General features: G+C 35.5%; 1 protein-coding gene across 2 annotated transcripts; it reads right to left on the reverse strand.

The window, feature by feature from the left end:
- Nucleotides 1–8,524: 8,524 nt before the first annotated feature.
- LOC116107967 (golgin subfamily A member 4) lies at nucleotides 8,525–14,082 on the reverse strand. 2 transcript variants are annotated; one of them, XM_031394251.1, is made up of 5 exons: nucleotides 13,959–14,082; nucleotides 11,809–12,282; nucleotides 9,661–11,671; nucleotides 9,268–9,474; nucleotides 8,525–9,088 (listed from the first exon to the last, which is right to left on the reverse strand). In XM_031394251.1, the coding sequence occupies exons 2-5, from the start codon at nucleotides 12,180–12,182 to the stop codon at nucleotides 8,771–8,773; spliced, it is 2,910 nt and encodes a 969-aa protein (XP_031250111.1). In that variant the 5' UTR covers nucleotides 12,183–12,282; nucleotides 13,959–14,082; the 3' UTR covers nucleotides 8,525–8,770. The 2 variants fall into 2 exon arrangements, with proteins under 2 accessions (XP_031250111.1, XP_031250112.1); XM_031394252.1 differs by lacking the exon at nucleotides 13,959–14,082 and adding an exon at nucleotides 13,674–13,792.
- Nucleotides 14,083–19,906: the final 5,824 nt, after the last annotated feature.

Here is a 19,906-nt window from a genome sequence, read left to right on the forward strand (position 1 = left end):
GATGAGGATCCTTACAGGTGGATCTTCCGGGTGGAGCGATACTTCGCGATAAACCAGATCCACGATGAACACAAGGTTTCGTCGACAGCCCTCTACATGGAAGGAGAAGCACTTCACTAGTACTAATGGATAGAATCGCGGATGACGACGATGACCTGGCCAGTTTTCAAGGTCATGTTGCTGCAGCGATTTATTGGGACAAAGGAGGTCAGTCCCTTGGAGATGTTGATGTCAATACGACAAGGAGGAACAATGCTGGATTTTCGCTAGAGGTTTGAAGAAATCGCGGCACTAACTCAGGGCGAGAGAGAAGATGTCTTGACGGCAACCTTCCTCAATGGGTTGAAACTAGAAATTCAGGTAGAAATCAAGTTACAGCAACTAGACCTTCTGACCCGACCCAACTCCCTGACCCAAATAACCCTGCTGGCCCAACGTGTGGAAGGGAGAAATTAGGCCTTGGAGGAAGCTCAAGCAGGCCGGCCCAAACAGGTAAATATGGCCATATAAACTATGGACCCAAACCCAATTCTTATAGGGTAATGCTACGCGCACTAACAGATTTTACTAACCAGTGTACTAACTTAAAGCATAGTACGGGTACCATACACATAGTACAGGTACTATGTGTGATTTTAACAAAGGTTAGTATACTGGTTAGTAAAATCCGTTAGTACGCAAAGTATTATTCATTCTTATATGCCCAAACCTAATTCTAATTCACTTAAAGTAGATGAAAAAGACGAAAATGGAAAATCCCACAGTTCAAACACACTCTACCCATCACCCAGATCTGTCAACTAAACCCACGCTTTTTCCCAAACCATAACCCCCAATCGAAAATTTCCATCTGAAATCTATAGCAGCTCAGGGTCAACGACTTCACACAACAGCAGAACCAACACATTCCGACAAGATTTTTAGTTCAAAAAGTTGACTGAAACCAAGATACAAAGGAAGAGAGAACGAGGCTTGTGCTATCGATGTGATGCAAGGTATTCCCCAAGGCATAAATGTGAAAAGAAACAGTTCCAGGTATTGCTAGTTGAAGAAAAGGAAACTAAGGAGGAGGAGATAACTAATGACGAAGAAATGGTGGAAGAGGAAGTTCCCAAGGAAGCTGAGTTATCAATTAGTTCAGTAGTTGGAATCAATGGGCCTAAAACGATGAAATTGAGTGGCGAGATTAGAGGTAGGGAGGTTATAGTTTTAATTGACAGCGGGGCGTCACATAACTTCATAAATAGGGGGTTGGTAGAGGAACTTCAGATCCGGGAACAGCCATTAAAACATTTGGAGTGAGGGTTGGTGATGGCTATAACGTTAAGTGTCGAGGAGAGTGTAAGGGAGTGTGTCTGAGCTTGCAGAGTGTTGACATAATATAAAAAATTTTCCCGTTTGAGATAAGTAGTGCTGATGTCATTTTGGGTATAGCTTGGCTAGAAACGTTGGGTGAAACAACCACAGATTGGAAGAAGCTTGTAATGAAATTTCGTTGTTTGGGTACCACAGTCACACTTAAAGGAGATCCAGCTTTGTGCAAAACTATGGTGTCACTCAAGGGGATGTTGAAAACGTTACAAATCGAGGGTCCAGGATACTTCATTGAGTTTGAGCATATGCAACTACAGTCAACACAAGGCCCAGGCCATGTGGAGTTGATTAAGAATTTATTACAACAGCATCAAGAATTGTTTGAATCCCTACCTGGACTCCCACCAATCAGGATACATGACCATGCCATCAAACTTACAGCAAGAAGCCAACCCCCTAATATCAGGCCCTACAGGTACCTTACTATTTAAAGAATGAGATTGAGAATATTGTCTGAGACATGTTGGTTTCCAGAATTATAAAGCCGAGCAAAAGTTCATTCTCGAGTCTTGTGTTGCTAGTGAAGAAAAAGGATGGTGGCTGGCGATTCTGTGTGGACTACAGAGCTTTGAATAAGATTATAGTGCCTGATAAATTTCCAATACCGACGGTTGATGAATTTTTCGATGAATTGGGAGGAGCTTCGGTGTTCACTAAACTCGATCTTAAATCAGGTTACCATCATATTCGGGTCAAGGAAGAAGACACTTACAAGACTGTTTTCCGCACCCATGAAGGCCACTACGAATTCCTGGTAATGCCCTTCGGATTGTCAAATGCTCCTTCAACCTTCCAAGCTCTCATGAATGATATTTTCAAGACGTACCTACGGCAGTTTCTACTGGTTTTCTTCGACAACATCCTAATCTATAGTTTGGATATCACAGCCCATAAAGGCCACCTAAGTCTTACTTTTCAAACCTTGAAGCAGCACCAGTTGGTAGTGAACCAAAAGAAGTGCATGTTCGCCCAATCACGGTTGGAGTATTTGGGCCACATAATTTCCTTAGAGGAAGTGGCAGTTGACCCAGAGAAGATTGAATGTATTCTAGCATGGTCGACACCTAAAGACATCAAGGCCTTAAGGGGATTCGTCGGATTAACTGGGTATTACTAGAAGTTTGTTAAGGGATATGGCACACTGGAATAAACCTCTCACTGTGCTACTTTGCAAAAATTCCTTCTGTTGGACCGAATCCTCACAAACTGCATTCAATGAATTAAAAAGAGTAATGACTACAGTACCGGTTCTTGCTATGCCTAATTTTACTAAAACTTTTATTGTTGAAACAGATGCTTCGGGACTCGGTTTAAGAGCAATTCTGATGCAAGAAGGCCGACCAATAGCCTCCATTAGTCAAGGCCTGTCACTACGATCACAAGCCAAGTCTGTTTATGAGCGGGAGCTGATGGCAATTATTTTCGCAGTCCAAAAGTGGAAACACTACCTTCTGGGTAGACATTTCATCATCCGAACGGACCAACGTAGCCTCTGTTATTTGAATGACCAAAGATTACATGGGGAGGAGCAACAAAAATGGATAATCAAACTGTTGGGGCTAGACTATTAGATACAATATAAACCAGGGTCAAAAAATAGAGTCTCAGATGCCTTATCCAGACAAACTGATGGGGTGGAATGCAACTGTCTCTACTTGTTATTTTGGCAGCCGTAAAGAATGGGAAGAGGCTATTCAGCAAGACCCTAAGTTGAGCAAAATCTGCCGAGATTTGATTACAGACCCCAAAAGCCACCCACATTTTCATTTGGTGGGACACCAGCTTTTCTATAATGACCGACTAGTATTGCCTCACACAAGTCCGCAAGTCAACTCCTCCTTCAGGAATTTCACTCATCTCCCATGAGTGGACATTCGGGAATTTTCAGGACCTACAAACGGTTGTCTCAGGTTGTCTATTGGGAGGGTATGAAGAGTGACATTCTGACCTTTGTTGGCAACTGTGTTACATGCCAACAGAATAAATATGACAACCTCCAACTTGCCAGACTACTACAACCATTACCTATACCAACCCAAGTCTGGGAGGACTTTTCTATAGATTTCATCGTAGGCCTACCAAAAGCTCAATGGGTCGATACAATACTAGTGGTGGTTGATCGGTTAACCAAGTACAGCCACTTCATCCCTCTCCAACATCCCTACACGGCCCAACAGGTGGCTAATCTTTTCATCCAGAACATTGTTAAACTACATGGGTTTTCGTGGACAATCGTCTCGGATCGGGATAGACTCTTCATGAGCATTTTTTGGGGAGAGATGTTTAAACAATCAGGCACAAAGCTACACATGAGCACAGCATATCACCCTCAATCGGACGGTCAATCGGAAGTGGTCAACCATTGTGTTGAGACCTACCTTCGTTGCTTTGCTGGACAACAACCAAAACAGTGGCCTAAGTGGTTAAATTGGGCAGAATACTAGTTTAATACAACCTTCAATCAGTCCTCAGGTATGTCTCCTTTTCAAGCATTATACGACAGGGTCCCACCAGTCCTTTTTAGATATTTTGAGCATGCATCAGTGGTGGCGGCAGTTAATGAGCAAATGATCAAAAGGAATCACATTTTAGATGAATTAAAGCTCAATTTATCCCAAGCTCAATGAGCCATGAAGGCCTATGCGGATGGTAAGAAAAGGGATGTTCAGTTCCAACCAGGTGATTTAGTTTACTTAAAACTTCAACCTTATCGTCTTAAATCACTGGCTCGAAGACCCAACGAAAAACTCAGCCCCCGATTTTATGGGCCCTATGAAGTGACCAAAAAGGTTGGTCCTATGGCTTACCGTTTGCAACTTCCCACCATAGCCCGATCCACAACGTGTTCCACGTCTTCCAACTGAAGAAAGTTACCTCTTAGCCAATCACCTCACTCCCACTCCCTCCCTTTCTTGATGGAGATATGGTACTCCAAGTCAAGCCAGAACAAGTCTTGCGAAAGCAAAGGTTGTTAAATGGGGACTATGAGGTTCTGATCAAGTGGAAAGGCTTACCGACCTGTGATAATACTTGGGAGCCTTGTGCAAGCATCTGCAACCAATTTCCTTCTTTCCACCTTGAGGACAAGGTGACATTCCTTGGGGAGGGTAATGATGGACCTGAATTATCCAGCTGGTATTCACGCAAGACAGGCAAGGGGAGACAGGGGCAAATGGGGTAAATCATCTGAGGACAGGTGTCTTGTTAGTTGTTAGAATCCAGGAGTCAGAATAAAGGGTAGTGGTACCAGGGAGAGGGGATATCATTGTTTTTGTGCATGAATTGAATCTGGGAGGTGATGGCCCTCGAAGACCAGCTAGTGCTACTATTTCATTCTTAAAAACTCATTGTTCTCTTTAATTCTTATTAAGATTAATATACAACTTTTACCATTTTGATCTATTGTGTTGGATTGTTGCTGGAATATTGTTGTCTGTTACATTTTGGGTAAATACCAATGGCATATTTCTGTAACTTATAACAAAAAATTCTCTGGCTGACGTTTTTTTTTTTTTTTTTTTTTTAACTCCATGAACCGTCTTGGGAAAAATTAGTTCCAAAGTTGATAAGGTAGTACAAGTTTATTATTAAGTTATCTGCAAATTGCCAAATTGCAAACAGAATAACAAAAAAGTTACTCTTTCTCTATAGTCTATACTGTCTATGGCAGATCTATTTACTTTTGAAGTCATCAAATCCTCTTTCTTTTCCAATTTTTCCTTTCATCTAGTCATCCCATCTTTAACTTTTAAAAAGTATTCAAGTGGGTTTCTAATTTCTTATAATACTTACAAATTCTTTTAATTGGGATAAATATCTCCTTATAACCAAACTATATATATATATATATGAACATTTGTTTTTATTTTTTATTTTTATCACGGGGGTGTCCGAGTCAACTTGCACACCTCAACTAATCTCTCATGGTCTTGGAATTGTCGGTTAGGTAAGAGTCACAGTAACCACTCCTATTAGTGGTTGAGGGGATTCAAACTTAAAAGTTTATGAAACTTTCTTTTGTTTTTTTATCATCAGACTACTCAATGATGGTTAATATTTTCCTAAACAAAATTACCATATGAATTGAAAATGGAATCTTTTCAGTTTTCACTTACATATGGGTTCCACAACCCATTAGGGGATGTTAAAAGAGGATACCAAAATGTGTTTTTTTAAACATTATAAATTATATTAATGAAGTAACAGGATGCTTTTCAGNCGGAGGCCGGTTGACTTCTGGAAGTTTGCATCTCTATGACTTCCCAAGATTATCAGATCCTCCAGCCGCTATCAGTCAAACTGGTGTGTGTTAAAAGTCACATGGAATTCCTGTTTTACCTGAAATCAAACAAGGGATAGTGCATCCATCCTTTTGTTTCAATCAGGTTCCAATAAATTAAAACTTGCTTATTTCAACTGGGCGTTAATGTACTTTTATTTTGTGTACATTAATATGCCCTTTAGATTGGAATAATTTAACATTTAGTTTCTTGTCACACGTAAGATATGAAATGTTACATTCTTGTACTACGAGCATATCCAAAAAACTCTTTATATGACCTAAACTCTTTATTATAAAGAGTTTGTCCATAAAAACAAGAGTCCAACAGACTTTTATCTTTAAAATATAAATTAAAGAGTGAGTTTGACTCCCCACATCTAAGAATATCTCCAAATGACTCTTTATATGACACAAATTCTTTATTATAAAGAATTTATCTATAAAAACAAGAGTCTAACATACTCTTTATCTTTAAAATATAAATTAGAGAGTGAGTTTGATTATCCACATTTAGAGAGTCAAATTTCACTCTCTATCCTAATTTTAATTAATAAACTACAAAGTCCTATGTATTTTATTTATTAATTCTCTCTCCCATTAAGTCTATTTCTTAAAAATAAAGAGCATGTTCATTAAATTTAAAGAGTTTATTGGATTTGAATAAAATTTGTGTTCTTTATATTTTAAAATTAATGAAGATGCTCTTTATTTATATGAAAGATGTTCTTCAAAATAAAGAGCATCATTGGAAATGCTCTAAGAGCGCAAATAATTTATTTATACTTTGAGTAACCCATGCATATTTTCCAAATTTCCCCATTTCTTTATATTATGCATGTGCCATTCGAATTTATAGATTGGACTTGGAATGTCAATAGACAATGCTTGAGTACTTTGCTGAGCTATGGGCTATGGAGTTTGTCTCTTAATATTTCTGTTGAAAGGCTTGAAAGTCTCAACAAATTACTGAAAGTCTCATCAATTGCGCATGCCATTTACCTACTGAGCCCATGACATCGAAAATGATCTTTTTATGTCTTTCATCTGGTTGAAGTTGTTTGTGCTGCAACTGGTAGTTTGCGGTTCGACACTGATTAAAAATTTAGCCATCATCATCCAATGGCATATTTCTGTAACTTATAACAAAAAATTCTCTGGCTGACATGTTTTTTTTTTTTTTTTTTTTAACTCCATGAACCGTATTGGGAAAAATTAGTTCCAAAGTTGATAATGTAGTACAAGTTTATTATTAAGTTATCTGCAAATTGCCAAATTGCGAACAGAATAACAAAAAAGTTACTCTTTCTCTATAGTCTATACTGTCTATGGCAGATCTATTTACTTTTGAAGTCATCAAATCCTCTTTCTTTTCCAATTTTTCCTTTCATCTAGTCATCCCATCTTTAACTTTTAATAAGTATTCAAGTGGTTTTCTAATTTCTTATAATACTTACAAATTCTTTTAATTGGGATAAATATCTCCTTATAACCAAACTATATATATATATATATGAACATTTGTTTTTATTTTTTATTTTTATCACGGGGGTGTCCGAGTCAACTTGCACACCTCAACTAATCTCTCATGGTCTTGGAATTGTCGGTTAGGTAAGAGTCACAGTAACCACTCCTATTAGTGGTTGAGGGGATTCAAACTTAAAAGTTTATGAAACTTTCTTTTGTTTTTTTATCATCAGACTACTCAATGATGGTTAATATTTTCCTAAACAAAATTACCATATGAATTGAAAATGGAATCTTTTCAGTTTTCACTTACATATGGGTTCCACAACCCATTAGGGGATGTTAAAAGAGGATACCAAAATGTGTTTTTTTAAACATTATAAATTATATTAATGAAGTAACAGGATGCTTTTCAGCGGACAAAGTTTTGTTCATGTTTGAAAGATTTGCAAATTGATTGGTTTGGAATAGATCAACACTATCTGTAACAGTTAAAAGATTCACTAAAACTTTTTCAAGATTGAAACTCATTCAGTAGTGGGAATCTCTTTTTCATGAAAGCAAGCCATGCACATTGCCACAAATGCTTTGCTTTTGTCAAACGGAAGCCCACACTTCACTATATATTGTACAAGACCTTGTTAACAGCCTCAAACACAAAGCAAAATCAACTACAAGAAGAAATTAAACTTAAACCATGCTGAGTTTTCTAAAGAAGAGATCAACCCACAATATTCTATTCATTTTCATTCTATCCATCATCATCATCATCATCATCATCACCACCATATCTCCACTAGCAAAAGCAAACCAACCCCTCAACCAAACCAGCCTAATTTCTCAAAGGAATATTTGCTCCTACTCAATAGAGATTGAGACAAGTTGTGCAGCTGCTGCTGAAACCACAGATCATATCAGTGTTAGATTCAGCGACTCTGCCGGAAACTTGATCGTCGTGAAGCATTTGAAGAACCCCAAGTTGCTTTATGCTCCAAAGAATGGTGGTAAAAAACAAGGTGGTGGGTTACAAAGGTGCAGCATTAACATGTTTAATGCAAATGGAGCTTGCATGAAAAAAAGTGTTTGCGCATTGTACGTTAAAAGAGTTGGTTCAGATGAGTGGAGACCGGGTTGGATTAAGGTAGTTCATCAGGAAGAAAATGGCAGAGCCTTGCCGGTGTCTTACACTTTCTATTTCAGAAAATTTGTGCCTGAAAATGTGTGGTTTGGGTTTGATTATTGTCATTCTAGAGTGGGTTTTATGCCTCATGGTGGCTAGTCTTAAACAGAGAGAGTTCTTCAATGTTTAATTTCTCTCTTTAGGAGATTGATAAATAAGGTGAAATTTCATCCAAAGCAAAATAAATCAATAATTAAAGCAAAAGAGAGAAATAAAAACTCCAAAAAAGAATTCCCTTGAGATGGACACAATAACAGCTTGCATTTTCTCGTCATATCAGACAGTAACCAACTACGTACAATTATAGTAACCTATGTTACAAAAGAATCATGGTATATTTTAATGAAGGAAAACAGTGAAAAAAAAAAAAAAAAAGAAAACACAAAGAGCACAAAATTCAAAGTATAGAACTATTATTAACAGTGTGCCTAATTATCCAAATGCAATCAAAAGTCAAAAACAGCTAGCAATCATTCCAGCAGGAATTCGCACATGGGATCAGGGCTGCCAAGGAGGTCAAAACGTTTATTACCTAATGTGTCTTTTAGTATTGTGATTTGGCCTTCCTTTAGAAGTATGTCCTCATCAAGGGACTCGATCTTTTTCTTCAATGCATTAACCTCCATGTTCAACTGCATATTCTTCTCACTGTATTGTTTTACTTCATCCCACATCATGTCTCTCTCCTCTGAAACTTTAGGCAATATGCCCTTAATGATATGTAGTTCCTTTGCAGAATCTTGGAGGTTATTTTGAAGCTGGCTTATGCTGTCATCCTTCTTCAGTATCTATTGGCAAAAAAAATTGAGTTCAAGAATTACATGATGAAAACTATTGCAAAGATCAACTAGGAGTTGTGAAGACATTCAGAAAGTGATAAGAGATATCAGACCATACTACTGAGATTTAATAAAATGAACACATCCATTAGCTAGATTGAACTTTATAGGTAGTAAAAAGTGATTACCTGAATTTCAAGATCTTTCAACTTATGGGTGACACATGAAATGTTGTCCAAGGCATTTTGGGCTTCACACCGGAGGATGTCATTACCTCTCACAGCTGTTGCTAGTTCAGCTTGCAACTGCTCCACTTCCAACTCTTTAGAGTAAAGCTTCTCTCTTAATAGACTAGTTAACAAAGTCTCTGCTTTGAGCTCAGATCTTATGTTCTCCTATACAAGAAAGAGTAAACATAAGTAATAATTGAAGTCAACAACATCAAGGCACTTTTCTAAATGAACATACAAAATAATAACTTATGGAAAAGAAAGCATGCTCAAGTTAAATAAGCATATTCAAAGGTAATAACACACACACACACATACCAAAAAAAAAGGGTATGTAACATTCTTGATTACCTCTGGAATTTGATTATTTATCTTTCCTGAGCAATCAGCCTCAGTATGTAATGACTGACATTTTGAAGCAACCAGACTGGATTTCTCATGCAGGAAACCAGACATAGTCTGTAAACTCCTTGTGAGGCTTTCAATTCCGCGCTTAAGGCTCTGAACCTTCATGTCAGATTCAACAATGAATTGCCCATCTAAACCATTCTTGACAAATTCTATACCCTGCTTAGTGTCTTGAAGTTTGCCTGCTTTCCCTTTGATGAATTCCAGTAGCTGAGAACATGATTGGGCGCTCTCATTCAACATTGATAGTCCTTGATTTTGCAAGTAGCATATACGCGTCCACAATTCCTTATCTAGCTTAATGGTTAAAGCGCCACTCTCTTGACCATTGCCTTTTAAGCGATGTAATAAGGTTATATTCTCATGCCGAAGAGAATCAACCTCAAGCCTATAAGATTCAACCTCCCTTCTTAATGATAGTTCTACCCCTGTCAACCTCATTTGCTCCATTTGCAATCTGGCCACATGCTTATCAAACTTCTCCAAAGGTTGCTTATTTCCAATTCCCTCACTGAATTCTTCTCGCAACCCAGCAATTGTCTTCTCTTGTTCACTACATGTTCTCAGCAATCGAGTAAGAGATTTTTGCAATTCCTTGCACTCCATCTCCTTATCTTCAAAATTTCTTTTAATGCAGTCTAGATCTTCTTCTGATGCTCTATACTTCTCTTGCATTTCAGAAAGACTTTCTCTTAGATCCCGATTTTCCTCAGTGCACTCTTCAATTCTTGTACTGATGTCCTTAAGTTGCTGCTCTGAGTGGGTTATCATGTTTCTGCTCTCTGTTTCCCTCTCTTTAAAAGAAGATACTTTCCTCTGGAGGGAGACATTGTGCTCTGCAAGCTCCCTAACCCGCTCCCGAAGCCTATGCTCTTCCATTTGATATTTCTCAAGCTTCAATGACCATTCACTCGACCTTCTGTCTAACTCCTTCTCCAATCCCGACTGCAACTCATTCTTTTCTTTCTCCAGTCTTCGTGTTCGTGACTCCACATCTGCCTTTGCCAGCCTAAGTTCTTCCTTAGTAGAAGCCCTTTCTGCAATTCTAGACTGTAGAAGACCAGAAACCTCATATGCCAAGCTGAGCTTCTCCTCAGTTAATCTTCTAATGGTCTGAATCAATGTTGGCATATCAAACCCACAATCGCGAAGAAAGGTTTCTTGCTCAAGTTCTTCAGAAAGTACCAAGACCCTCTCCTCAGCTTCTTTGGATCTTCTTTGTAAGTCCACATCTACATCCTCTTCTACTTCAATAGAGTTAAAACCTTCACAATTGTCACCAGGGAAACAATTTTGCTTCTGAAAACCCGAGAAATCATCCCTGTGATATCCATTTACAGTTTCATAAGGTTCACCCAATGAATAACTGTCCCGAGCAACCACATCTGAATTTGAATCAGAGCATCTACCAAAGGAACCACCATAGATGTCTTCAATAGTTATTGGAACATCATGGTCAAAGTCCTTTGCATGTGATCTGGGAAGAACATGAGTCTGGGAGAGTCTCTCAACCACATTCTTTGCAAGTCTCCGAGGAGATTCATGCCCAAAACCATTCTCCACCCAATCTCTAGATGAGAAATAGAGACTAGTGTCTTTAGCATCCCTAAAAGAATGAGACTTACCTTTGACACTATTTGTTGGTGAAGTAGGGGTTGCATATTGAACTCTTGGGGGGAGCCTCCCACCACCATTTACATTTCCAGAATAGTTCCTCTGTGAAGAACTGTTTGTAGGCCCACTTCTTTCCTGATGTTGTTCTCCATCAATGTAGCGGTCCAAAATTTTAGTTGAGACATTACTTGAGCATAAGGAAGAGTTTCCTGATGAATCATGGTGACTTCTAGATGACCCAGAAGAACCCGGCCTCTCTAATCCATGTGCATTTTGAATAGGTGCCACTTCAAATCGTTTTTCCCGGGAGTGCCTCTCAGGTGTAAGAGCCCTATACCGTCTGGCATGTACACAATGCAGCATATTAGTCTTATAAATTGACTTAGTAAACGGGGGTTGAATTAAAGGCAGTTACATATAAGATAAAACTCTCATGAACAAATTCTACAATAAAATAGAATTAACCAAATCCCTCACCGTGATGAATGACTGGATTTCTGAGGAAGAATACCACTAGTACTGCTAGAAGGAGATCTACTCGGATCAGTTGCCCATGAAAAACTCTTCTGTCCCATCCCATCTACAAAAAGTGCTGTTGATGACAGCGAGCGGCTCCTTCTAAGACCCGAACTGGTACTGCAGCTCTCACCATCTAATTGTTGCTTCCGGGATTTGGAAAAAAAGCCCCTTGAGCTTCGGAAACTGTTCTCAGACTTGTCAACAGCTTGATTATTCACCCCACTTCCCAGTGGGTTCTGGTTCTTGCAGTAAACTTTCTTTTCCGTTGATGGTGGGGAAACTGAGTTGTTTCCACTGCTAGAGGAAGATTTGAAAAAAAATAGCTTCTTCATCTGTATATCACCAAGAGCTACAATAGCTCATGAATATTTGCGTTTCTCCCGATCTTGATATGTTAGAAGAAATTCAGGATATGATGAAGTCTCACTTAACCTGAAGTTAAAATATACAACCACATTAGTTTTAAAATAAGAGAAAAGGGCACTTACACATACAAACATGATTAAGAACACTGAAGCGAGGTGACAGGTAAAAAGCAAAGCGGAGAAAATAAATTTTATTCAGAAACAAGTACATACAGCTCATCTCAAGTTCATTATACTGAGTTTAAATAGCTAATTGAAGAAAAGGAAGCATGCAGCAGTGCAATGATAATTGTGAAACGAGCCTGAAGAACCTAAATTAATCAATACAGAATCAGGACATGGGGCTAATGAAAATTCTCCTACATGTAAGAAGTAACAGTACCACAAGCAGGAACCAAACATACACACAGACACAGAAGTGGATTTTAAAGCTCCAAGCCATAGATGAATAATCAATATTAAGCTTACAGTCTCTAATTTGACTTAGAAAAAACATATACACATGATATATTACTATTAGCTAAACCTGCCCCGCCCCATAAGTGTAGATAGAGTAGCTCAAGTGCTCAACGTATTTCCCATAAGAAAACTGAATTTCTTTTTCCAAAAAAATCTAAATTTTACATTAAAAACTTTTTGGAACAGGTAAAGATTTCAGACTTCTGAGTCATGATAGAGAATCTCAACTAGTTCAAAAAATAAACTAAACATATAATTAAAATATTTTTTTAAAAATAAAAAATTAAAACCAGACTGAAATAACAAGATGTTAGAATCATTTGTGTCAGAGCTTCTGTTCCGATCCAATCTTTACACAGAACTTGGCAGAGATTAAGTTTAAAAGACCAAATTACCCTCATCATTTATATCAGTAACTTAGAACCCTGAAAACCCTTTTCTTAATTGTATCGCGAAACCAAACGCCAAATTAAACAAATGGAAAAACCTTAATCTGAGACAAACAGACGTTAAAAAAAAAAAGGGATCTAATTATCACAAACTTGTAGCAATTCAACACTCCAGAAACAAACCAAATTAAAAATTTCCACGCTAATGCAATATGAAGCAACGGATATCTACAAGAAAAGCAAGAACGAAGGAGAGTAAACACCGATTCAATTCCTACAATTACGCACACTATAATTAATTTTAGCAAAAACAAAGACAAAAGACCGAATAGTTAATTCTCTGTTTGGTTGCTGAGAAACTGAATGAAAAGAAAAGAAAAGAAAACTCAAACAGTTTCAGTCTTATTTCTATCATTTTCGAATTTCAATGAAAAAAAAGACTAAATAATTAATCCTCTGTTTGGTTGCTCAGAAACCGAGTGAAAAAGAATATAAATATTCCCCGTTTCTTTTACGAGAATAGATTTTTCAAGAAAGAAAAACAGCAGTTTCCATTTCATCAAATTTTCTCGGCAACCAAACAGATTCCGGAAAAAAGAGAGAGACTTACAAGCTTTTCCACTCTGCTGCTCTACTTCTTCTAAAACGGTCAAAAAGAAAATTTATTTTCGTCACAACTTTCTCGTGCAAACCAAATTCATTTCTCTTTTTTCGAAAATTCAAAATTACAGAATTTAATTAATTAACTTGCCTTCAACGTTCAGATACTCTCTTAAAGAAAAATTCAAAATTCAAACAAATAAGAACAAAACAAATAAAAATCCAACTCATCAAACTTTAATATAAGGAAATGAATTGAATGTTACAGTGAAGAGAAAGAAAAAGAGAATCTTACTCAGTCGTTGCTTTAACGGCGTCAAGGGCCGGCGTCTAGAACATGTAAAATATATAATCGTATTTTTGAGGAGAGAATGACGTTGACGGAGAATATTCTGCCGTCACAACGAATTTATGAACAGCGAGAGTGTGTGTGTGTATCTGTGTGTTTTTCTTCCTTGTATAGACAGAACGGCCAATAGGATGAGAGTTTAAAGTGGAAGGGGTAGTTTCGTCATAAAAATGTTTTTTAAAAATTTGTTACGCGGATAAAGCGGAAGGGGAGCGGGGGCCATGGACCCCCGGGGGGAGTGATAGAGTGCGGTCAAGTACAGAGAACTTGAAGTGGGTCCGATAAATTTGAAAAAGGTTAAGCATGCTTGGATTGGTTGGTCCCACGGTTTAATTTGGTTGGTAGGTGTTTGCAAGTTTTGTTAGCTGAGCTAACATTAAAACTAAAAAGATTAAAAAATAATTAATAAAAATATAAAATGAATCTATCACCTTTTTCTACTTAAATGATTATGTTAACGTTTTCTATTTACATACCAAAATGTTAATTACGTGAAAGTTGAGAAATTTTTTTATATAAGAATGATATAAAGGGTAGTAATCTTTAACATGACATAAATTTGGTACGATTTAATAGGTCAAGATTGATTTTAGTCGGGTTTATATTCGTGTTAGTGTCATTGTTAACAAACTTACATATTAAACATGATAATTATGTGAAAGTTAGAGTTTTTTTTTTTTTTTTTTTTTTTTTCTATAAGAATGATATAAAGGGTAACAAATTTTAATGTGACATAAATTTGGTATGATTTAGTAGGTCAAGATTAATCTTAATTAGGTTTATATTCGTGTTTGTGTCGTTGTTAACAAATTTACATATCAAACATATTAATTATGTGAAAGTTGAGAGACTTGTTTCTAAAAGGATGATATAAAGGACTGCAATTTATGATATAACAGAAATTTAGTAAACTTAGTAGGTTAGAATTGATCCTAATTGTGTTCATGTCTTTGTCTCTGTCGTTATTGATTAACTCAACTTATTTGTTAATCGTATAATAATCGAGCCGAATGACCTCCCACATGCAAACTCATTTTACTAAACGAGTTACTTCGTGTCATTTGTTTAATAATTTTGTCATATCTATATTAGATATTCTAACACAATTAATTAGACAGAATCATATCCCAGTTAGGATTTTATATAACAAATGCATACACGATCCGATTTCGCCACCACCAATAATTTATGCACTTTATTATTATTATTATTATTATTATTATTATTCCTTCTAGATGATCAAGTTTAATAAACCATGTTAATTTTGATGAAGTTTTAAATCTATTACATCTATAGATATAAAGGGTTTATTTTATATATCCATGAAAAATCGATTAATATTAAACAATACCCAATTTATATTTAAATATTTAAAAATCTTATCATGTTGTTTTCATGAGAATTTTATTAATCTCAAAAAGGTTGTTTAATAAATTTTTGGATAAATAATATTCGTGAATGCTTGTAATATCAATCAATCTTATTAAAAAATACGAAATAAACCCATGCAAAAAATACGGATTTTTAAATTTTAATAAATTTAATGGAAATAATTTATCTAACCACCTTATATCTTAAAAAAAATAAAAATAAATCACCCTACACTATTAACAAAATAATTTTTTTTTTAAATTAGAATTACAAAATAAAGTGAAACAAGAACAATTAATTAAGTATTATTAACTACCTCTGGGTGACTAAACGATTCGATAGGGACTCTTGGGTGTATTACTCAGGTCATGAGTTCGAGTCTTTCTTCGTCGTGCTAATAGGGGTAGCCACTGGAAAAGATGGTGGTAGGTCGTGTCGTGCCTAAAAATTCAAGACTCATCGTGCCGTGAGTTGTGACGTGCCAAAGCCTGCAAAAAATTTATGTCGTGCCGGCCCCACCAAATTTAAAGGCCCATGGCATGACCCACTATATATCGTGTTGTGTCGTGGGTTGCGCCATGGGCTAGCCCATGTGCTTTGTAAAAATATTTAATTTTAATATTTATAAATTATGGTAATTTTGATTCATTATTAATAGTAATTATAAAAATATTTTATATATCATATTTAGTGACACTTTGTATTTATTTTAAATAAAAAAATATATAATCATTATGAAATATAATAAAATTACGAGACATTGAAATATTAATGGAATTTCAACATTTTTTATTACTTATAATTTATAATTATAAATTACAAATACAAACTTAGAAATTATGATTAAGAATTATTATACATCTTCATTTTCATTAATTTCTAAATTCTTATAATTTTTTTTTTTGTGTGTTGTGTTGTGCCAGCCCACCTGCATTTTTTAAGGTCTGTGGCACGGTCCGCATATTTTCGTGTCGTGTTTTTTTTTGTACCGTGTGCCAACACGGTCCATTACCGACTCTAGTCATTGGAGCTCTTATCCGATCAATAGTTTCAGTCCTTAGGATCCTAGAGGATTAGTTGAACTTACGCATAAGCTGACCTGAACATTACATTCCCGATCATTAAAAACAAAAAAACTTTATTTAAACTTTCATTTCACTATCAATCCAATCTTGAGGAGAACTCTTCCAACTTCCAACAAGTCATTCTTGAAATAGACATTAATTAATAATTAGTTTATAAATTAAATTTAAACCCCGTATCACTGCAGCTGTATATGATCATACTCTCAAATTTATTTGAATATGTCATCTTCATGATTTGTCATGATTATGCATGGGATTAGTCCGTTAATCAGGTACCTTTTCCACCATTACTCAATTAATCATCTTTCATTACTTCATTCCCAATTGCGAATTGTGAATTGCCAGGCCATGGCCACCATAAGGATATGATTATTAACTAACTTAATCCACATCACTGTTATATTAATCTAACTATAACAAAGCCAATAAATATTTGACTATGATTATGGCTTTTTTTTTTTTTAAATATTATTTATAACTTTTAGCAAATATAATAACATTAGTTTAGGTTAAGAAAAAATCTATCATTTTTTTTTTTTATATTTAATCTTAACCTTTGAAATTGTATTTTTATGTAACTTTAGCCTTTGAATGCTATTCACTGCCTTGAGTGGAGCCTTTGTAAAGATTGTTTTTGAAGTCTCAACTAGCAATTGTACTTCTTGATGATAGCTTCCCAATACCATTTTGTCCATACAAAAGCACTTAATATATTAATAAAGTAGAAATAATTAAAAAAAAAAAAAAGAAAGCCGGAAAGGAGAAAAAGGCCAAAGCATGTCACTATAGCTTTTTATCTTGTCTAAGAATGAGGGGGCCTGAATAATGAATTGTACTCATCACATTTTAATGTTTTATATAAGAAGGTATTATCCCACCTTTTCAAAAAAATCAATATGCTCCCCTTTTTTTTTTTTTTTTCAATGACCGAGGTATTTAGGATAGTTTACACACACCTCAACTAATCAACTAAGATTTTGAAACTATCAGTCGAGTAAGAACTCCAATAACCACTCCTATTAATAATTGAGAAGGGACTCGAATTCAGGATCTCTTAAATAATAGATCCAAGAGTTCGGATCAAACTACTCGATTACCCAAGAGTTAGTTATATGTTCCTTTTATTACCTTTATGCTGGCCAATATTATACTTTTGAAGACTTAGTTCAAATCATTTTAGTTTCTTTGATTAATTCCAAGAATAATGGTGCCACAATTCTTCCTTGTCCATCTCATTAGGCATATGATATGTGAGAATCAAATAAAAATTCAAATAATATTTTATACAATTACAACAAAATTATAAAATCTTGAAGCAACAAATAATATCTATTAATTAATTACACATTAAACTATATAAGTTTGATGCAAAACATGGATTTAATTTCATGTGTCACATATGTGGGTAAAATCTCACAAACCAATGTTTGAAGCAATAAATAATATTTAATGATTTATTACACATTAAATTATATAAGTTTGATGTAAAATATGGATTTTCATATGCCAAATATGTGGGTAATTTCTCATAAACTAATGATTTAAATCACAATGAATCCCATGCGCTCAATATATGTCAAACTACCTTATACCAAATCTTTTTTATTTTGTTTGTCCAATTGCTTATATTGATTGTTGATTTAATTTATTGAAGAGAGAAAAATATACATACAATAATATCATATCCTAATCAACAATATTATAGCTAGGATTGTTCAAAATCCAATCCAATCCAATTAAACTAACCAATCTAATCCAATTTTGATTGGTTTTGATAATTTTATTGGATTGGATTAGATCCCGATTTTGAGAATCTAACTGGATTGGATCGGTTGTTGGATATGCTAAGTGTATCGGCAAAAATCATGTTGAAAACCCAAGATTTAAGCCTTCAGTCCAGCAATCAAGGTGGACCAAGTCTAGTGAAGGTCCAACATACAAGGCCCAACAATTCATATCAAGTGGACCCAAGCCCATGGATCAAACCTAGGTCCTGTAGACTACCTCGTCTAGACTGAGTCAACCAAAGCCGTCACCTAAACTAATCCAAAACTGCCTCTTGACATCTTTGAGGATCGACTCTCAATGAACTTTGGATATTCTAACCTCGGATATCTCGAAGGGCCATAGGGTTTGGAGGACCAACGACACTCCCTTTGAACTCTATAAATACACCCTCTCCAACAAAAGAAGGGACGACTCCTTCTAAGCATCGAGCCTCTGCTAAAATACTCTCAAAAGCTCTCTCACTCTCTAAGACACTCCAGCTACCGTTCCTCAAAAAACTAGACCACCTCTCCAGAAGACCTGCATTGGCATTCATATGCCCACACCATCACAATTGTTTAGTTACACATCACCATTTATTTTCTATGTCTAACTTGGTTGTGAACTTGGGCTTCAGAGTCTACCCAGCCCGCATCATCCTGGTGTCAAGGATCCCCGTCAGTCTCCTTTCTCTTGTTTCGTAGGTCGCCACATCCCAACTTCCGTGATTGTGGATTCCGAGCATCTACACTAAGTAAATCCAATTTAAAACTAATCCAATCCAATTATATAACTTTATAAATAAAATAAAAACTTAGGGTTAACTAAGTAAATATCTAAATTTAAATTATATTTGACTTACAAAATTAGGGTTGTATATTAATATTTTCAAACTTTTATTTTATCTTTGCCAAAGTAATTAAACCTAAAATTTGGAGATAAATATTTTAGTGCATGATTAATCTCTATTACAAGTCATTTGCTCTCTAGCGAAGTATCAAGTGTTGGATTATAATCAGTAGCATGGATTAATGCATTTTAGTTTAGCAATTTTAGTACATTTTATTATTTGCAATAATGTGACACTGAATTTTAGTTTTGGTTCTTGATAAATTTATTTTATTGGGATTATTTATTTTTCTTATATTACTTTTGCAATGGAAAACCAACTTATGTCTCTTCATAACATAATTATTATCTAAAATTTTTAATATAATTGTTTTTCTATGTTTAAATTATATAATAGCTGTCTAATGTCGAATTATTTAATGCAGTGTAAAATCAAATCGGATTTAGATAAAATCAATTGATTTTTTATCCAATTGAATACAACTTTATTAATTGGATTGGATTGGATTATAATTTTCAGTAGGTTGGATTGGATCGAATTATAAATCTAAATCTAATTGGATTGGATTGGATTAAAAATTCTAAAATCCAATATATATTTGGATCGGAGCAGATTTAATAAAATGGTTTGTTTCGATCCAATGAACGCATCTAATTATAGTTGGCGTAAATGATATATTCCCACCCAAGGTTTGATGAAATCCTAAGTTGGTACCCCAAGTTCTATTTATTCCAGATTCTCACCCTTAAAGTAACGGAAAATGGTTAGATATAACGGCTCAAGAGTAAATTAGTCATTTTGTAGAGGAGGTGCACATTAGC

This window comes from Pistacia vera, unplaced genomic scaffold, assembly GCF_008641045.1.
Source record: "Pistacia vera cultivar Batoury unplaced genomic scaffold, PisVer_v2 Contig550, whole genome shotgun sequence".
Taxonomy (NCBI): Eukaryota; Viridiplantae; Streptophyta; class Magnoliopsida; order Sapindales; family Anacardiaceae; genus Pistacia; species Pistacia vera.

What these genes read in the sequence shown, in the direction of transcription:
- LOC116107967 (XM_031394251.1), bottom strand. Translation starts at nt 12,182, where the DNA reads ATGAAGAAGCTATTTTTTTTCAAATCTTCCTCTAGCAGTGGAAACAAC. An exon ending in AAATCCAGTCATTCATCACG is followed by an intron (nt 11,672 to 11,808) that starts GTGAGGGATTTG and finishes TGTACATGCCAG; the next exon opens with ACGGTATAGGGCTCTTACAC. An exon ending in TGAAAGATCTTGAAATTCAG is followed by an intron (nt 9,089 to 9,267) that starts GTAATCACTTTT and finishes TTTTGCCAATAG; the next exon opens with ATACTGAAGAAGGATGACAG.